The following is a 19751-nucleotide window of genomic DNA, read 5'->3' on the forward strand; positions in this document are numbered from 1 at the left end:
AATGTCCCTCAAAACTGAAGGTGAAATAGAAAATGTTTTTGGACAAACGAGAACTAGGAAGTTTCGCTATCACAAGTCTTGCCTGTTGTGTGAACCTCAACAAAACAGGCATGATGGAAAAAAATGGAAATTCAAGAGGGAAGTGAGGACCCTGGAATTGAATACATGGGTAAACGTAAGTTATGTGTTGGGGATGTTACAGACTTTAAGTTGTACATGGAACAACACACCAACAATAGCTGCCACAGTCAGGAGGGGTCACGTGGAGCTCAGAGGCTCTGAGGTTCTAGCAGTATTAGGGAAAAGACGGAATTAAAACAATTTAAGATGGAATTAGGGTTTCCCTGGTGGCTCAGTGGTAAAGAATCCACCTGTAATGAGGCTTTGATCCCAGGGTCAGGAAGATCCCCTGGAGGAGGGCATGGCAACCCACTCCAGTGTTGTTGCCTGGAGAATCCCATGGACAGAGGAGCCTGGTGGGCTACAGTCCATGGGGTCGCAAAAGCGTCAGAAAAACAACAACGATGATGAAATAAATGAAGATTCATGCTTTATTTCCTAGTGAATGTACAAAAAGAATGATAGAATGTGTAATTAACAAATTAATATGAAAGAATAAATTTCAATTAACCTAAAAGAAAGTAAGGTGCGATATATATATGCAGAAAAATATGTGTGTATATGAATACATATATACAGGAGAAGCTATATATATATCTAGGTGAACATTATATCTATAGGTGAACGCATACATGGACATACAGGTGAATATATATCTAGGTGAACATATATATAAATGAAGGCCAAGTCCTCAGGAAACGGAGTTGAGCAGAACAGGATCCAAATCCCCACCCAGCAGCTGGCGCTGCTCCTCCTCTGCGGCCGGCTGGCGCGTGCTGTGCTTGCTTCCACGCTGGTGTGACCACACACCCCTCCTCCTATCGAGCACAAAATACCTCCATTCTACAGCTCATCTCCATGCGAAACTCTTTTCAACAGCTTTTCACAATGACCACAAATACAGACGAGCTGGGCAAGGTGTGACCCTCGGCTGAGACCTTCGTAACAGGGAAGACCGGGAGACTGAGTCACTCCAGACACACCCTGACCTGCAGGGAGTGACTTGCAGCAGCTGCTGATCTGAATGAGGCTTGTGGGGAGGGATTTTGACAAAAAAATGTCCTAAATCCCCTGAGTCATTGCTTCACTGCGGAAAACAAAAAAAGCTCTCTATCCTTTCAAAGCTTCTCAACGTTTACTAAAAATATCTGATTTCCCAAGCACATTATAAAAGGTGAAACCTATACACACAAGGCATTAGAAAGCACTTTCTTAACGAGTATATCGATGTCTTGAATAATGTAGTGGGTACAGAAGAACACCATCTTTGAATCAACCACCAAGAGCTTTCTATGCTTCCTTGATAAGCAAAAAATCGGACTGATGTTTGCAATAATCAACTAATGCTCAGAATAAACCCTCTTATTGAGAGATCCCATGAAACTTGATTCTGTATCACAGAGATTAATAGGTATTGAGTAAAATCTAATAGGTATAGAAAGTTGCCAGAATGGCATAAATGGGATACTAAAATATTAACATTATTGATCTTCATTTTAAAAAAACACACACAACAAATCTTCACAGGTTATATCTTACACGAAGGTTAAAATTCTGTGTAAGGACAAGTGACAGGTCACTGCTGTCAACACAGTGAAGTTCAGAGGGCGTTTTAAAACGATGACCCGTGAGACAAGAAACAGACGATCAGAAGGTGAGAACGGGACACCGTGCCTAATGATCCCTAACCTGATTTATTTAGATTTATTAAATGTATCAGGCTATGAGGCACAAAGGCTGTATGTGTCACAGTGAAGGAGCTTTAATATTTTAGAATAGCGAGCACATGCAACTATGAATGTTATTTAAATGGTGGCCAAGCAATACGTGAAGAATAAAAAGTATCTGCAACGTTATCCAGCACGGTAAAAACATCTAAATCACTTTTATCATTCTTTAAATTTCATGCCCTATTGGTAGTAACAAAAACTCTTACAACTTCTCTTATCATTATTTGATATTCCACAAGTTAAGTAACATCATTAATGACACAGAATAATACACGTATTATCATTACAAAGCCAATAATGGCTTTGTAAAATTTTGGCTTCAGTGTTGAAAGGGAACCATTTCTTTCCAGGAGGAGAAGTGACCCTGGGGGTTAAGGATGTTGATGTTTCTGGGAACCTGGAGTCAGCTGGCATCACCCCAGGCCTCACTGATCCTGACACGTGGAGGATAAAGGATGGCATATTGGTGTCCTTTAAATATCTTCTCATTGCTGTAAAAGACATATCTCCAACCCACGCCACCACTTCAGACAGCTACTTCCTTACTTATTTTCTTATCTGGCATGTTTTATAGAATAGTGTTTGCACAGACAATCATTCTCTTTCCCAGAACCGGAAGGTAAGAGTTGTAGCTGTGGAAGTCAGAACGGTTCCACACCCAGCGACCTCTGCGTTCCACGTGGCACCACCCCTGGGCTGCATGAAAATGACCAACGCCCTGTTTTTAAAGAAACTTCTAGACACGTCAGTCACGTAAGCGTCTTAACACGCTGCATGTGGAGTGGAGACGGAGGAGTCAACAAGAGTTGGACTCTTGTTATTAAGTTTTCCTTTCTTTGTTTTTACCATTTACCTGGGAAAAGGGGCTCTATGAAGGAAGGTCTGGAGAGACTTCACAGAGGTGGGAACTTGCAATCTGAATTTTGAAGAAACGAGAGGGGCATCAGTAGAACGGGAAGAAAAGACTGGGGGAGGCATTTTCACACGGCCGACGCAGACAAGCACCGTTTATGACACTGAATGTCCTTCTCTAACAGGGAGTCACAAATCCACGGGGATTTGGACTCTGGTATGAGCAGGGATGTGATGGTTGACCAACCAGGACTCTGCAGCCAAGGCGTCTGGACTGGAATCCTGAATCTGCTGCCTGATGACTGTGTAACCTGGAGCAAGTGCATTGGCTTCCTCATCTGTAAGTGGATTCCAGTAATCACACCTCCAAAGGACAGGTGTGGGCTACTCCAGTGCCCTAAAAATGTAATGAGTGCTCTGTGAATGTGAGCTGTTATGACTGTGTCATTGCTACTAATAACTGCTTGACTTGAGAAAATCCCTAAACTTTCTGGTTTATGGTTATCCTCATGACTCAGTCAGATAATGTTACACGAAAATAATTTGTGGCCCAGCTCAAACGGTAAAGAATCTGCCTGCAATGTAGGGGACCCAGGTACGACTCTTGGGTTAGGAAGATGCCCTGGAGAAGGGAACGGCAACCCACTCCAGTGTTCTTGCCTGGAGAATACCATGGACAGAGGAGGTTGGCGGGCTACAGTCCGTGGGGATGCAGAGTTGGACAGAACTGCGTGACTAACAAGGAAAACAATATAAAGTAGTCTTCTCCTTCCTTATTCGTAAGATCTCAAAATAAGAGCAACACTCTGGATTTATAACATAACTGTGACATACAGGACTCTAAACTGACACATGAATGATCATATTCTGAAGCCATTTCCCTGTGGGCTGGGATCCTCATCCTTGAACGAAATCTTTTCATTTCAGCAGGTTTTTCAGAAGATTTCTTCACTGAAACAAATCCTTAGAAAATGACACTAATAACTTTATATGGGGAACAGATGGTTGCTAGACTTAACATGGTGATCCTTTCCTAATATATGCAAATAGCAAATAATTAGCCCGGACACTAACACAGTGTAGTAAGTCAACTGCATTTCAGGTAAAGCCAAAAAAACACCACGGGGAGAAACTGGGCTCTCTCCAGTCTTTCTGACAACTGCATGCAAATCTAAAGTTCCCAGCTAAAATTTCAACAGAAAAAAAAAAAAAAAAAGAAAATAGTGTTAACTAAGACACTGGTGAATAGGACCTGGAGAGTTTGGTATAGGGGGTTAGAAATAATGTTTTCTTCCCATTTTTGAGAAAATCTTGCTTATTAGGTATTTAAAAGTTTAAGACATGAATCGAGACTCAATCCCCCCACCCCCAACTCCAGAATTATAAACTGTTTTGTGTCCTCTAATGTCTTCCCTGGTGGCTCGGTGGTAAAGAATCTGCCTGCCAACTCAGGAGACAAGGGTTTGATCCCTGGGTCAGGAAGATCCCCTGGAGAAGGAAATGGCAACCCTCTTCAGTACTCTTGCTTGGGAAATCCCATGGACAGAGGAGCCTGGCGGGCTACAGTCCACGGGGTCACAAAAGAGTCGGACACGACCGAGCGACTAAGACAAACAACAGACACAAGGCCATGCTTGTGCGTATGTGTGCACATAATCGTGCTGGACACTTTGCGACCCCATGGACTGTAGCCCACCAGGCTGCTCTAGCCATGAAATTTTCTAAGCAAGAACACTGCAGCGGGTTATCATTTCCTTCTGCAGCAGATCTTCTACACCCTGGAATCAAACCTGTGTCTATTGGGTCTCCTGCATTGTCAGGCGGGTTCACTACCAGCTGAGCCATCAGCGAAGCAACAAAGAATGTATCAGTTCAGTTAGCTCAGTGGCTCAGTCATGTCCGACTCTTTATGACCCTATGGACTGCAGCACGCCAGGCCTCCCTGTCCATCACCAACTCCCGGAGCCTATTTAAACTTATGTCCATTGAGTTGGTGATGCCATCCAACCATCTCATCCTCTGTTGTCCCCTTCTCCTCCTGCCTTCAATCTTTCCCAGCATCACGGTCTTTTCCAAGGAGTCAGCTCTTCACATCAGGTGGCCAAAGTACTGGAGTTGCAGCTTCAATATCAGTCCTTCCAATAAATATTCCAGACTGATTTCCTTTAGGATGGACTGGTTGGATCTCCTTGGAGTCCAAGGGACTCTCAAGAGTCTTCCCCAAGACCACAGTTCAAAAGCATCAATTCTTTGGTGCTCAGCTTTCTTTATAGTCCAACTCTCACATCCATACATGATTACTAGAAAAACCATAGCCTTAACAAGATGGATCTTTGTTGGCAAAGTAATGTCTCTGCTTTTTAATATACTATCTAGGTTGGTCTTAACTTTCCTTCCAAGGAGTAAGCATCTTTTAATTTCATGGCTGCAGTCACCATCTGCAGCGATTTTGGAGCCCAGAAAAATAAAGTCTGCCGCTGTGTCCAATGTTTCCCCATCTATTTCCCATGAAGTGATGGGACCAGATGCCCTGATCTTAGTTTCCTGAATGTTGAACTATAAGCCAACTTTTTCACTCTCCACTTTCAGTTTCATTAAGAGGCTCTTTAGTTCTTCTTTGCTTTCTATCATCAGGGTGGTGTCATCTGCATATCTGAGGTTATTGATATTTCTCCCTGCAATCTTGATTCCAGCTTGTGCTTCTTCCAGCCCAGCGTTTCACATGATGTACTCTGCATATAAGTTAAATAAGCAGGGTGACAATATACAGCCTTGACGTACTCCTTTTCCTATTTGGAACCAGTCTGTTGTTCCATGTCCAGTTCTAACTGTTGCTTCCTGACCTGCTTACAGATTTCTCAAGAGGCAGGTCAGGTGGTCTGGAATTCCCATCTCTTTCAGAATTTTCCACAGTTTATTGTGATCCACACAGTCAAAGGCTTTGGCACAGTAAATAAATAAAGCAGAAATAGATGTTTGTCTGGAACTCTCTTGCTTTTTCGATGATCCAGTGCATGTTGGCAATTTGGTCTCTGGTTCCTCTGCCTTTTCTAAAACCAGCTTGAACATCTGGAAGTTCATGGTTCACGTATTTTTGAAGTCTGACTTGGAGAATTTTGAGCATTATTTTACTAGTGTGTGAGATGAGTGCAATTGTGCAGTAGTTTGAGCATTCTTTGGCATTGCCTTTCTTTGGGATTGGAATGAATACTGACCTTTTCCAGTCCTGTGGCCACTGCTGAGTTTTCCAAATTTGCTGGCATATTGAGTGCAGCACTTTCACGGCATCGTCTTTTAGGATTTGAAATAGCACAACTGGAATTCCACCACCTCCACTAGCTTTGTTTGTAGTGATGCTTTCTAAGGCCCACTTGACTTCACATTCCAGGATGTCTGGCTCCAGGTGAGTGATCACACCATCGTCATTATCTGGGTCATGAAGATCTTTTTGTATAATTCTTCTGTGTATTCTTGCCACCTCTTCTTAATATCTTCTGCTTCTGTTAGGTCCCTACCATTTCTGTCCTTTATTGTGCCCATTTTTGTATAGCAGACACCAATTAGATATGAAGACGGAATGTAAGTGATATAAAGACTGACTTCTTGCAAGTTTTTACATCCCTAAGTAGGAGATTTATAATTTGTTCACTTACTGTCAAGGGTTAAAAAAACTCACAAAATCTCTCACAACTCAGAGGGAAACACAACATGATGTAAAGGCTTAATGAGGTTTATTACATATATATCTACTTACTAATTTTTAATGGTTTTCTATTGTGTCATTAACAGAGTCCTGTGACATGAACTAATTACAAAATGAGATTCAAATTTTCTTCACTTCCTGTGGCTATGCATTTTTATGAATAATATTAATAAATGTAAATTAATAATTTGCTGCTGATTTTTACCTTAAGTCTTCCCCTTCTAGGATAAAAATAATCTTTGTTAAATAATTCATATGTAAAATCATGTTGCTGTTCATTTGTCACAGAATTGATTTTCCTATTGACTGTTCACCCAAAGGTGAAAAGAGGCATTTACTGACATTTATGGAAATTAAGAGAAGGAAGCGGCTTGGCTGACTGAATACCGAATATTAGCCTTTCAAATGCAAATCCCATTTCCACTCATGCTAACAAGATGTTGGAGGAGAAAAACGGTACAGAATGAAATTCAAAAATCAGTTTGTAAAACCAAAGTTTACCTAAATAGACCCCAATGATATGGCTTAAAATGAAATGCCCTTTAAAAAGTCTTTGATTAAAGGGGTGTATATCTCCATACATTTTGAAAAAATTAAAAAAAAAAATCTGAAATCGAAACAGCATTTCTCCTTCAGGCAGAAAAAGAGTTGATCCTTCTTAATTCAGAAATGGTCATTTATACAGCAATCCAATTAAGTTCATTCTTACTATCTTGTTTCCTGTTTTTGCCTAAGGGTTAAAAAAGGGAAAACAACTCTTCCAAGGAAAAAATTCTATTGGAAATAAGAGTGTGTCTGGACAGCAGGCAGTGAGGGAACAGAGGGTTTTAACTTTTTACCTTAGTCGTGCATGTTGACCTCTTAAAAAAATTAACCACTCTCCTTTACTTTTATAATAAGTAACATTATATTCGGAGAAGGCAATGGCAACCCACTGCAGTACCTAACCCTGGCAAATCCCATGGACGGAAGAGCCTGGTAGCGCTGCAGTCCATGGAGTCACTAGGAGTCAGACATGACTGATCGACTTCACTTTCACTTTTCACTTTCATGCATTGGAGAAGGAAATGGCAACCCACTCCAGTGTTCTTGCCTGGAGAATCCCAGGGACAGGGGAGCCTGGTGGGCTCCTGTCTATGGGGTCACACAGAGTTGGACACGACTGAAGCGACTTAGCAGCAGTAACGTCTATTATGGAGAAGGGAATGGCAACCCACTCCAGTGTTCTTGCCTGGAGAATCCCAGGGACTGGAGAGCCTGGTGGGCTGCCGTCTATGGGGTCACACAGAGTCGGACACAACTGAAGCGACTTAGTAGTAGTAGTAGTAATATTATATTGGAGCACACTTAATATAATTTAAACAGACATTTATTTGCATTTTGCAGCTGATTTTAAGTTCATAGCTAAGAATAAAAATGGACTCTGATGACCAGATGCATGTTTTGTTCCTACTGATGGAAAGTTATGAAATAGAAATTCATGACTATACATCTCATGATATAATTAATCTGTGACATTTCAGAATATGGATTTTATATGAGCTCTAGTCTCTTACCTCAGTTCATTGAAAAAACACGGCAGCACCAGTATAACTGCTATAAGATTGTAGCAAAAATTAATAACATATATTTAGTGCACATTTACAGTGATGACATATAGTAATGGGTTCAAGAACTGAGAATATATGGAAAACCATAAATCCATGTTATTGGAAGCAGAGAAAGTAAGAGTGCCACAATTCCTTTAAAAATATCTTTCCTGGGATTATATGGGAGACTCACTGGAGGGCCCAGGAGGCATTATTAAGGACAAACAATCTGTTGGATTTTCTCTCCGAAGGACGTCTGTTTATACACTTGGGTTGTTCAAAAATCTTCCAAGCCACTGCCTTTCCCTAGCACCTACTTTAGTAGGTGCACTAAACAGCCAAGTGCACCTGCCTTAGCGTGTCACAGAGAGTCCTGTATCTCCTGACCACACTAATCACTGCAGCTTTATCATCGCTCATCTTCACACAGACTCTGTGCCAGTCTAATGAGAGGTGCCCGTCCGATTACAGAACATGCTCTGTAACCCGACGTATCTTCTCTGTAACAGCCCCAGTCTGTACACCCAGATACAGAAAGCTCTGCAGTTCTCAAAAGCCCATTCCAAACATCAACTTTGTGATCTTGTTGTATATTCTTTTTTTAACTTTTAAAAATTAAAAAAAAAATAAATTGGAATATTTACAATGTTGTGTTAGTCTCTGCTATACAACCGTGTGAACCGTCTGTATGTGTACATATGGCCCCTTCCCCTTGAGACTTCCTCCCACCTCCGATCCCACCACTCTCGGTCATCACAGAGTCACATGTTATCCTAGTAAAAAAATCTCATAACCATGTGAAATAAGCAGGTTAAGGATTGTTAGCCCTCTTTTCATAGATGTTGAAATTCATCTTTAAAGCCCAAACTCACTTTGCCAATCAGTGGTAGAATCTGGATTCAAATTCAAGTACATTGAGTTTAGTCAACCTTCTTAACCACACTGACTTCCAAGTTTTTCCTGTCTGCTAGTCAATGAATGCACATACTTTCAACAATTACGAGACAGAAAGTGCTGTGATGGGTTTACAGGACTTAGAAGCACACAATATGACCAGCTCCCTCAAGAGGCTTTCATTCAAAGTGAGTGATAAGATGTAAAACTCAGAGAGTTAGATGAACAAACATGCGTAAACAGGACATCAACGCAAAAACCGCATGAGGAAGCATAGCATTAATTGGCCAATAAATTGCAGATACAGTGACTGTGGCTGCAAGACTGCAGAGATGCCACTCATTTCAAGGCAGCATGGCCAAGAAATATCTACTGGGCTGCGGGGTTTGTATTGGAATGAAAGGATGAGTCAGACACTAAAAGAAGAAAGGCTACTTGAGTCAAGTGAATCAGGAACCCCGTCCATCCTTTTGTTCACATCTACACTGACAATGACCCAGAAACGCAGGAGACAGCGAAGCACTCTGCCATGTGGTATGCAGCTTGAGACTTAGCTCCAAGCTAGCAGTGGAGAGGGAAGTCAGAAGGGAGGCAAGATGCCGGTGTGAAAGTAAGCAAAGCAAGGGTCTCAACCACGGCAGCTAAGTACTCCACAGCCTCCAGACGACGAGGTTCACGTCCAAGGACGCTCACCCCCACTGTCCAAACAGCCAGCACCCCCACTTGCATCAGTTCGTAGGGCACAGCTCACCTGGCAAGTTATTCATTTCTGAAAATATTTTTTCTGCAAACAATTACAATCTGTGTGTCATAATATTAAACATTATTAAATAAGAGTGAGAAAAACCACTTCATGAAACTGAATGCTAATAAAACCTTTAGCCCAATTCCAATAGATTTTTTAAATCAACTATAATTAGCCAAAGGGTACAGTTTAGCAACTCCATGGACCGTGAACTTAGTGCATGGGGGAATGATCTCTGTCCTCAACTTCGAGTCTCCCTCCCAAGTCTAGCTGCCCACCAGAGCCGCCCACGTGAGAATGAGAGAGAAGACAGGCAATCCTTTCTAATCATGAAATGCACAAACAGGTCCCGAAAACATTAGACCGTTTCTCCAGGGCACCCAGTGTATTACAGGGGCTGATTTTGTCCCTGATTAAAATCAAGTCTATTGATTTTGAGGGATTTCTAAGTGACCAGTTGTTAAGAACTGCAAGCTTCTGTTTTACATATGTATGACTTGGTGGGGGCACTAATGATTATTATTTTGTATTAAAATGTCTGATAAGTAACATCCCAGCAATTCTATTATCAGAAGATATCAACAGGCATTTTTTTTACTATCTTAAATAATAAAGATTGCTAAATAATGGAGGTTAAACTTATTATTTAACTTTATAATATTTAACCTTATAAAGATTAGGTTAAACTAATTATTTATAGTGCTTAATTAGGTTAGGTCTGTCTAGTCAAGGCTATGGTTTTTCCAGTGGTCATGTATGGATGTGAGAGTTGGACTGTGAAGAAAGCTGAATGCCAAAGAATTGATGCTTTTGAACTGTGCTGTTGGAAAAGACGCTTGAGAGTCCTTTGGACTGCAAGGAGATCCAACCAGTCCATTCTAAAGGAGATCAGTCCTGGGTGTACTTTGGAAGGACTGATGTTAAAGCTGAAACGCCAATACTTTGGCCACCTCATGCAAAGAGTTGACTCATTGGAAAAGACTCTGATGCTGGGAGGATTGGGGGCAAGAGGAGAAGGGGACGACAGAGGATGAGATGGCTGGATGGCATCACCGACTCGATGCATATGAGTTTGAGTAAACTCCGGGAGTTGGTGATGGACAGGGAGGCCTGGTGTGCTGCAGTCCATGGGGTCGCAAAGAGTCGGACACGACTGAGTGACTGAACTGAACTGAATTAGGTTAAACTTAATTAATGCTAAGTCACTTCAGTCGTGTCTGACTCTGTGCAACCCCATAGACGGCAGCCTACCAGGCTCCCCCGTCCCTGGGATTCTCCAGGCAAGAACACTGGAGTGGGTTGCCATTTCCTTCTCCAATGCATGAAAGTGAAAAGGGAAAGTGAAGTCGCTCAGTTGTGTCTGACTCTTAGGGACCCCATGGACTGCAGCCCACCAGGCTCCTCTGTCCATGGGAGTTTCCAGGCAAGAGTACTGGAGTGGGGTGCCATTGCCTTCTCTGAAACTTAATTAAGCACCATAAATAATTCTCAGTAGCAACATGTAAAACATTAGGCCAAATAAATGATAAAAGGTATCTATCTGATGTTTGACAGAAAACAACAAAATTCTGTAAAGCAATTATCCTTCAATTGAAAAAATAATAATTTTTAAAAAAAAGGTATCAATGTCTTTTACTCAAGCTGCTATCTGTAACTGGCAAACCACAAATACCAATGGATGACCCCAAAGAAGTATATTGCTCATGTTAAGGCTAAAATGGGTATTTCTGCTCAGTAAATGACCTTCTACATTGTTGTGACTGTACTTTGCATCTTCCAGGGTCTTGGAATATTGTGCAGCCAGCTTTTGGATGGGAAAGGAAATGGAACACTCATAGCTGAAGGGAGGTTTGCAGGAGTCATGCCTGGACAGAGTGCATATCACTGTGGCTCCCTTTCCATTGGCTAGAACTCAGTCACATGACTGTTCCCAACCACAAGGATGCTGGGAAATGTAGTCTAGCCAGGTGCCTCAAAAGAAATGGATTAGGTGGGCATTAGGTCTGCCAGGGTGCGATGTCTGGGGTGAGTGACAGCGTCTTTAAGATATAATCATGGCAAACCACTGGGTACAGACGCTAGAGAAAATAGGGAAAGGAAACCAGATGTCAGGAAGCAGTAGGAAGAAAAAGAGACAAGATTTTGCCAAAGTTGGCAACATAAGAGAGCAAATCTCTTTAATTGAGACTTCCTTCCCAAAATAGATAATAAAAATCACCTGCAAGTGTATAAAATTAATTTAAATCCACTAGGGCTTCAAAATTTAGGCTTTTTATATCATTGACTTCATGAAACTTCTTCCCAATATCATAGTTCATCTGTTTTAGAACCTATTTCTAGCAGAGTCAGAAATACGAAATGACAGTTTCAAATAATAGTGTAATCAAAGAGATCAGCGAAGAATCAGGCCCTGGAGGTCTTCTAAGGTCATAAAATAAATTCCTTCACTGATGTGGGCTGATTACGTTTTAGCACCATGGAAAACTTTCTGTTCCTTTAGCCTAAATTTTTCTTTCAAAGTTGTCAGATCCCATTAATATACAAAGCATTGATAACCTCAGATACGCAGAAGACACCACCCTATGGCAGAAAGCAAATAAAAACTAAAGAGCCTCTTGATCAAAGTGAAAGAGGAGAGTGAAAAAGTTGGCTTAAAGCTCAACATTCAGAAAATGTTGATCATGGCAATGTAAGATCATGGCATCCGGTCCCATTACTTCATGGCAAATAGATGGGGAAACAATGGAAATAGTGAGAGACTTTATTTCGGGGGGCTCCAAAATCACTGCATATGGTAATTGCGGCCATGAAATTAAAAGATGTGTGCTCCTTGGAAGAAAAGCTATGACCAAGCTAGACAGCATATTAAAAAGCAGAGACATTACTTTGCCAACAAAGGTCCGTCTAGTCAAGGCTATGGTTTTTCCAGTGGTCATGTATGGATGAGAGTTGGACTATAAAGAAAGCTGAGTGCTGAAGAATTGATGCTTTTGAACTGTGGTGTTGAAGACTCCTGAGAGTCCCTTGGACTGCAAGGAGGTCCAGCCAGTCCATCCTAAAGGAGATCAGTCCTGAATATTCATTGGAAGGACTGATGCTGAAGCTGAAACTCCAATACTTTGGCCACCTGATGGGAAGAACTGACTCATTTGAAAAGACCCTGATGCTGGGGAAGATTGAGTGCAGGAGGAGAAGGGGGTGACAGAGGATGAGATGGTTGGATGGCATCACTGACTCGATGGACATGAGTTTGAGCAAGCTCTGGGAGTTGGTGATGGACAGGGAGGCCTGGCACGCTGCAGGCCATGGGGTTGCAAATGTCGGACACAACATTACAGAAAATGTTCCCACTTACAGAAAATGAAAATACTTGCCCTTTACTTATTTTCTGAGCAGACCAAGGTTTCCAAAGCTGGTTAATTGTTTTAAAGAAAGACAATGCAATACGATCATAACTGGTATTTTACATTTAGCCTCTTGCTAGAGTATGTAACTTAACAGCTCCCCTTTTCTAGCACTAACATGTAACTCATGGTAATTTCTATTGCTCTTCATTAAAACATGCAGTAATATGTAGATTTATTCCCTTGCAGCCTCGCTGACCATCTCAAGGTCCAGGCTGGTTGTACGCAGGGTCTCTGCTCCTTCCCACCTGAAGGGCTCCCCGGACCCCAGCCTGGCTGACACTCTGACTTTCTACTTTATCTCTGCTCAGCAAGGTTTTTGTTTTGTCATCTGATTTAAAATTGCAACCCAACCCAACCTTCCTCCACACCACTCTTGTCACTCCCAGCCCTGCTTATCCTGGCTTCTTTCTTTAAAAAAAAAAAAAAAATATTGAAGGAATGAGAAATCAGAATCATGACTATGTTTTTATAATCTTTGGCCATGCCACACGTGGGATCTTAGTTCCCTGACGAGGGATCGAATCCGTACCCCCCTGCAGTGAAAGAAGAGTCTAGACCCCTCGACCACCAGGGAAGTCCCGTGACCAAGTGTTTAAAAAGGAGAAAGGTGACCTGCAGAGACATCATGAGATCTTTCTCCTTTTAAAAACACAGTCACCAAGTGTCCTTCAATAGTTCAGTTTGGTTCAGTCGCTCAGTCGTGTCCGACTCTTTGCGACCCCATGGACTGCAGTGGGCCAGGCCTCCCTGTCCATTACCAACTCCCGCCGTACAATGTACAAAAGCACAGTCACAATTCTGCTCTCTCATCCTTTTCATACTTCTTAAAACTGAATTTTCCTCTTTGATGACAGTCAATGTCTTCACCGGATAAAAACATCATGCATTCGAAACATCTAGGTTACACATATGGTACAATTCTATGAAGGAAACATGTAAAATATGGAATTTATTTTCGTTATTTTCCAAGTTTCTATATATCTCTACAGGACATGTCCCTTCTGTTGAAAGTGCTGCCGTTTAAACTTCTACCATCCAATTAATTTACTGCCTTCATTTCTTGCACATAATCTGGAAGTCATGAGGTGTGCATACAGATTTCCTGAAACCTCAGCTGTGTGGAAGCATACTCTATGTTAGGTCTCCCTTGGTTAGTAGCTTATCAGTGAGATACATATGATTCCATTTGAAATGGTTGTCTAATTTCTAATTCCCAGCATGTGTTTTAGAATCACGCCTTAACAATTAAAATGAAAGGTGTCTACATTTTACTGTTTTATCTACCACACTGATTCTTTTCCCTGCCACAATACATTTCAAGCAGTCCGTGTGACAAATAAAATGGATAAAGAAAGAAGGCATTGGGTTTATTGAGTGGTCTGCAGCTCTTCATTTCTTTGATATGTGACATTACAAAAAGGTTCCTTTGATGGTTCAGTAAAACAAACCACATAACAATTTGTTTCTTGATGTGGATCAATTGCATATTGATTCTGTTCGGGCTTTCATTGGAGGCTGTGTCGAGAGGCAGTAGATATTTATTAAGCTCTCAGGCACTGGATGGCCACTATTTTATCAGAAACCATCTACAATTTCTTACAGTGAATATCTGAATACATCAGATAGTAAGAACAACTTTTAGTGCTCTTTATAAAAGCTAAAGGATATAACAGAAGGCTTGGCAAGAAATACGATAAATGGAATGAAAATTACAGATTGTAAACCATGGCATATCACTGTGAGGGAAGGAAAGAGATGGACTAGGAGTGTGGGGTTAGTAGATGAAAACCCTCATATAAAGAATGGATAAAAAACAAATTCCTACTGGCTAGTACAGGGACCCTATCCCAGCTCCTGGGATAAACCATAATGGAAAAGAAAATTTCAAAAATTATGTATGTATATAACTGAATCACTTTTCTGCACAGCAGAAATTAGCACAGCATTGGAAATCAACTATACTTCAATTTAAACAAAATAGAGAATAGAAAAATAAAATTAAAAAACTTGTGGCTCTAAAGTAAATTTTATAGATAAGGAGAATAAAATCAAATTTGTGTGCCAGTCAAAATTCTTCTTTGAAAGCAACAGAAACTAACTCTCACAGGCAGAAGTGTGACTGGAAAGCAAAGTAACTGGGCATGAATTTAAGAAGGGCAGTTTTGGCAAGTGGGCGGGACCCAAGGCGACCGCAGTGGCTTGTGGTCACAGACATGGGCTAACGGCTGTGGCCCCTGGAGGGAGCCACCACCCCCAGGTGGCCCCCCAGGGGTGACATCTATCCTCGACCCTTCCGTTGTATGTCTGGTAACTCATAATCCGCGGTGGACAGACTGAGTGCGTGTCACAAGGATCTGTCCAGCTCTCCAAGGAGGGGAGGAAGGTGAAACCTCTCTCCTTAAATTGTCACTGTGGTCAGTGAGCAGCTGAAAACACAGCCACAGATGGCCACTACAGCCAGTTAAGACTTTTACCTTGATCCAAACCACTTTCGGTTTGATCTTGACCCAAGTCTTTTGGAACACTTTGCCTTCCAAATTTTACATAAAAGCCAGATGCCACCCCCATCACTTTTAGTGAGTTATGGCAAGTTTCTTCTCAGAAACAACACAGAGGATCTTGACGTCCATTCAAACCCTGGACTCTGCATTTTCCCTATGATCTCTGGCAAGCTACTAAATCTATTTCTTGATTTCTTTATCTGCAATAATGTCCAGACATTTTATCTTCCTTAAAGGGATTTCATTAAAATCACTGATGATGTTAATTAAAATACAGACATCCTCAAAGAGGAATTCAATTTTTAGTCAGCATTTAATTTTATTGCTGCATGCCCAGTCGGTTCAAGGCAGATTTTATAGAATTCTTACTTAATTGCTTTACTAGAAAATCTAGAATGCAAGATGCCTGATGTGTTTATATTTCCTCTATAAACGTCACCCAAGAGGCATTTGTGCTGAGATATGTGTGGTCATTCAAGGCAGAGCTCTGCCTAACCGTGCTGGGCATCTAGCACTGACCCACATGTCTTGCCAAGAGAAAGCCTGCACCAGGCATGCAAGAAAATGAGCTTGGTTTTCCATTTCCTTAAAAAAAAAAGTACTATGAGATAACTGGGGGTTGCCTGCCTTTGAAAATAAGCTCTCAGTGAAAGCTGGGAATGGAAAAGTATTCCCAGGACTTCCTTGGGGTCCAGTGGGTAAGACGCTGCCTTCCAATGCAGCGGGTGCAGCTTCAGTCCTTGGTCAGGGAGCTAAATCCTACATGCTTTGTGGCCAAAAGAAAACACACACATAAAACAAAAGTAGTATTGTAACAAATTCCATAAAGATTTTAAAAATGGCCCACATCAAAAAAACTCTTAAAAAAAAAAAGACAAAACAGAAAATTAGTCCTGGTGACCTCTCCCATCTCTCTTGACAACCAAATCGATGGAAGACCAGAGGGAAGTTGCCAAGACGCCTCTGTTAACGCACCTTCTTTCCAGGTGAGCCCTCTTCTCTGTGACCCACAGCACAGCTGGAAGCCTGGGAAGGGCGCCTCTGTTAACGCACCTTCTTTCCAGGTGAGCCCTCTTCTCTGTGACCCACAGCACAGTGGAAGCCTGGGAAGGGCGCCTCTGTTAACGCACCTTCTTTCCAGGTGAGCCCTCTTCTCTGTGACCCACAGCACAGTGGAAGCCTGGGAAGGGCGTCTCTATCGCTGCGCTCCAGCACATAGGAGTCAACCCTTTGACAAAAATCAAGCCGACGTTCTGTTCTTTGCAAGCAGGTCCCCCGTGACTTACCGTAGATAAAGCATCTGTGATGTTTACAAGGTAAAATAAGTGCATCTCTGAGGAACAGAGGGGAGATCAGCACAATCTATTATTGCAAGCAATCAGCATTTTTTTTTCTATTTCAATGTCTATATATCAGCGTAAGTGATTCCAGTATATTGCCTACTGTAAGATTTATCTTTAAGATTAAAATTATTGATTTTTCTCACTACCTCATCAGTGTTATTTAGAAAAATCTCAGTTGATAATATAACTGTGCCTATATAATGTCAAATATTCTGATGGAAACTGGATCCTTAGCTGGCTAGCTGGTTTCATGGAAACATCTAGATACTTGACTTCAGATAATTTGAGTGTAGATATCTGACATAGCAAAAGTTGTAATGCAACTTCATACAAGATAATCTTGTTGCTAAAGCAGTGATCTTTAATATATCAACAGTACAATCTGTAATACGTTTTTGGTTGTGTACCACCTTCAAAGCAAAGTCATATTTTTTAAAGACTTTATTTTAAAACTGAACATAAAAAGCACACTACACTATTGATATAAATCCTTTTTCTTTCTCCAAATGCTAGAGTTCATTTTTAAGTGATAACCCTCTTTCTCTTGGCAAACTTTTTGAGGCCAAACACATTATGAATACATGTGGAATCACTGAAGCGTAGCAAAACAGTTTTGTGAGCTGTAAACTCATTTTGATTCTGCAGTGTTCTGATGATGGGATAGTTTGTAGATGCATTTGGATTATGTGGGATTTGAGGTGCTAACTGAGAGATAATGGCCATAAAACTACATGGGCCTCAAGCATTTTATGTCCAAGATGTCACTTAAAGCCTTCTTGCTTCAGCTGAGGTCAAATGCAGGAAATATGAAGACCTTCGGTGACTGCAATGTTCTCGTCACCTGACGGTGACTCTATAACGCCACAGATAAAGTATGTCTATAATGCTTCATTTAAGACCATTTGTTAAGTTTTATGCATTTTGGACATTCTTCTTTTAAATGTTATTCACTCAGTCATGTCCAACTCTTTGCGACCCTATGGACTGTAACCCCCCAGGCTCCTCTGTCCATGGGATTTTCCAGACAAGAATACTGGATCTTCCCGACCCAGGTATCGAACCTGGGTCTCCCACACCGCAGCCGGATTCTTTACTGCCCGAGCTACCAGCAAAGGAGCAGAAAATAAATAGGAGTCAGCCAATACAAAAGGAGCGAGAATGTTGAGAAGAAACTTAAGGCAGTGTTGGAAAAAACTGTGTTCCCTAGTCCAGCGGGAACAAACGTTCTTGGTCACACCTTCACGAAACTCTTCTTGTCTTTTAGCTCCAGTTATCACAGCAAAGGTGAGCATCAGAACATCGAGGGGTCCTTACCTGAGTGGTGTGACTCTCTCTGTGTCTCTGAAAGGAGGAGGCCCCACCCCCAGACAGCCTGGAGAATCCGTCCTCTTCAGGTAATCCTACAAGGGCAACACAGTGCAGCCGTTAAGTTGCGTGTCCTTTCCTCGGATACAGTAAGTCAGGAGCTTATTGAACAAACTGAAAGAGTGACATTCCACAGACTGCAATGAAGGCCAGTAAACACTCGATGAATAACAAAGTCCTCAGAGCAGCTTGGGAATTACAGGCATTGCTGGAGGCTTAGCTAAGCAAAGAGGAAGTGTGCTGGCCAAAAAAAAAAAAAAAAAAAAAAAAGATAGAATGACAGAGAAGAAAAAATGTCACAATAGCAGAGAAGTAAGCAAAGAAGGCCTGAAGGGGAGAAAGGAAACTTTTCTAGAGGCTAAAAATAAGTCTGATGAAACTCTGATGGGGGAAAAAGAGAAGCTTGTGGACAACGAGGGTGAATGGGTTCCTGTGGTTGCAGTTTGTGGGATCGGGGCAGTTAACAGGGGAAAAATAAACCTAAAAACAAATCACAAAAAAGCAGGGGAAGGGTGGGCGGAAATCTAAGATCAGACGCAGGCTGGCATTTCCGGGGAGCTGGATGAGCAGCAGTCAGGAATGAAATGTATGGCCAGGTAGTGGGGCAAAGCTACAAGCTTGGGCTTCGTGTGAAGGAGGGGTAGCAACTGTGTGAAGGGGACACGGGGCCCGTGACAAGCGAGCTTAACGTCTGCTTCTGGAGAATTCGGTTCACTGGACTTCTTACAGAGACTGGGGACCTGGGCAAGGAGAAGAAGGCCGTGACCCACTTTTTTAAACTGAATTATCAACTGGAGGATGGCTCGCAGAATCCGGACGGAAACTCAGCTCAGCGAGTATCCAAACTCAGAACCAAGTCAACAGCAAGACCCTCTTGACACAAGGCCAGCCGAAGAAAGTCAGGGAGTATCAGAGTGCCCTCTGGGTCACAGCGCTGGGAGACGCGATCAAGAGCCAAGAGAAGTCCTGCATCTGAGGATCTCAAGTCTTAACGGGAATGATTCTTAAGAAATGGAATCTGGAAAGAAGGTACTGACAATCCTTCGTGCAGGACAGCAAAGGAGACACAGACGTCAAGAACAGACTTTCGGACTCAGCGGGAGAAGGGGAGGGTGGGACGATTTGAGAGACCAGCGCTGAAACATGTATGTCACCATCTGCAAAACAGGTGACCAGTGTGAGTTTCATGTAGGAAGCAGGACACCCAAAGCCGCTGCTCCGTGACAACCTGGAGGGGTGGGGCGGGGAGGGCGGGGGGAGGGGGCTCAGGACGGGGGGACACATATACCCATGGCTGATTCATGCTGACGTATGGCCAAAACCACCACAATGCTGCCAAGTAACTGTCCTCCAACTAAAGTCAGTTAATAAATCTTAAGAAAGGACACAGCAGGACGGCTCACAGGTTATGTGGAGCGTGAGTGGGGTTGAACTGGATCTGGAGAAAGCAAGCATTCCCTCTGGCTGGAGGAATTGAAGGAACGGGGATGGTGGACAGGCCA

At 42.2% G+C, this 19751-nt stretch overlaps 1 protein-coding gene across 1 annotated transcript in view; it reads right to left on the reverse strand.

Annotated features, from left to right (window-relative positions):
• Positions 1-19751, reverse strand: part of MYO16 (myosin XVI) — a 390818-nt gene that overhangs the window by 1488 nt on the left and 369579 nt on the right. The window contains 1 exon segment of the mRNA XM_070380864.1: positions 18199-18284. Within this exon segment, the coding sequence (XP_070236965.1) occupies positions 18199-18284 (86 nt within the window).

Source organism: Bos mutus, chromosome 12 (assembly GCF_027580195.1).
Source record: "Bos mutus isolate GX-2022 chromosome 12, NWIPB_WYAK_1.1, whole genome shotgun sequence".
Lineage (NCBI taxonomy): Eukaryota > Metazoa > Chordata > Mammalia > Artiodactyla > Bovidae > Bos > Bos mutus.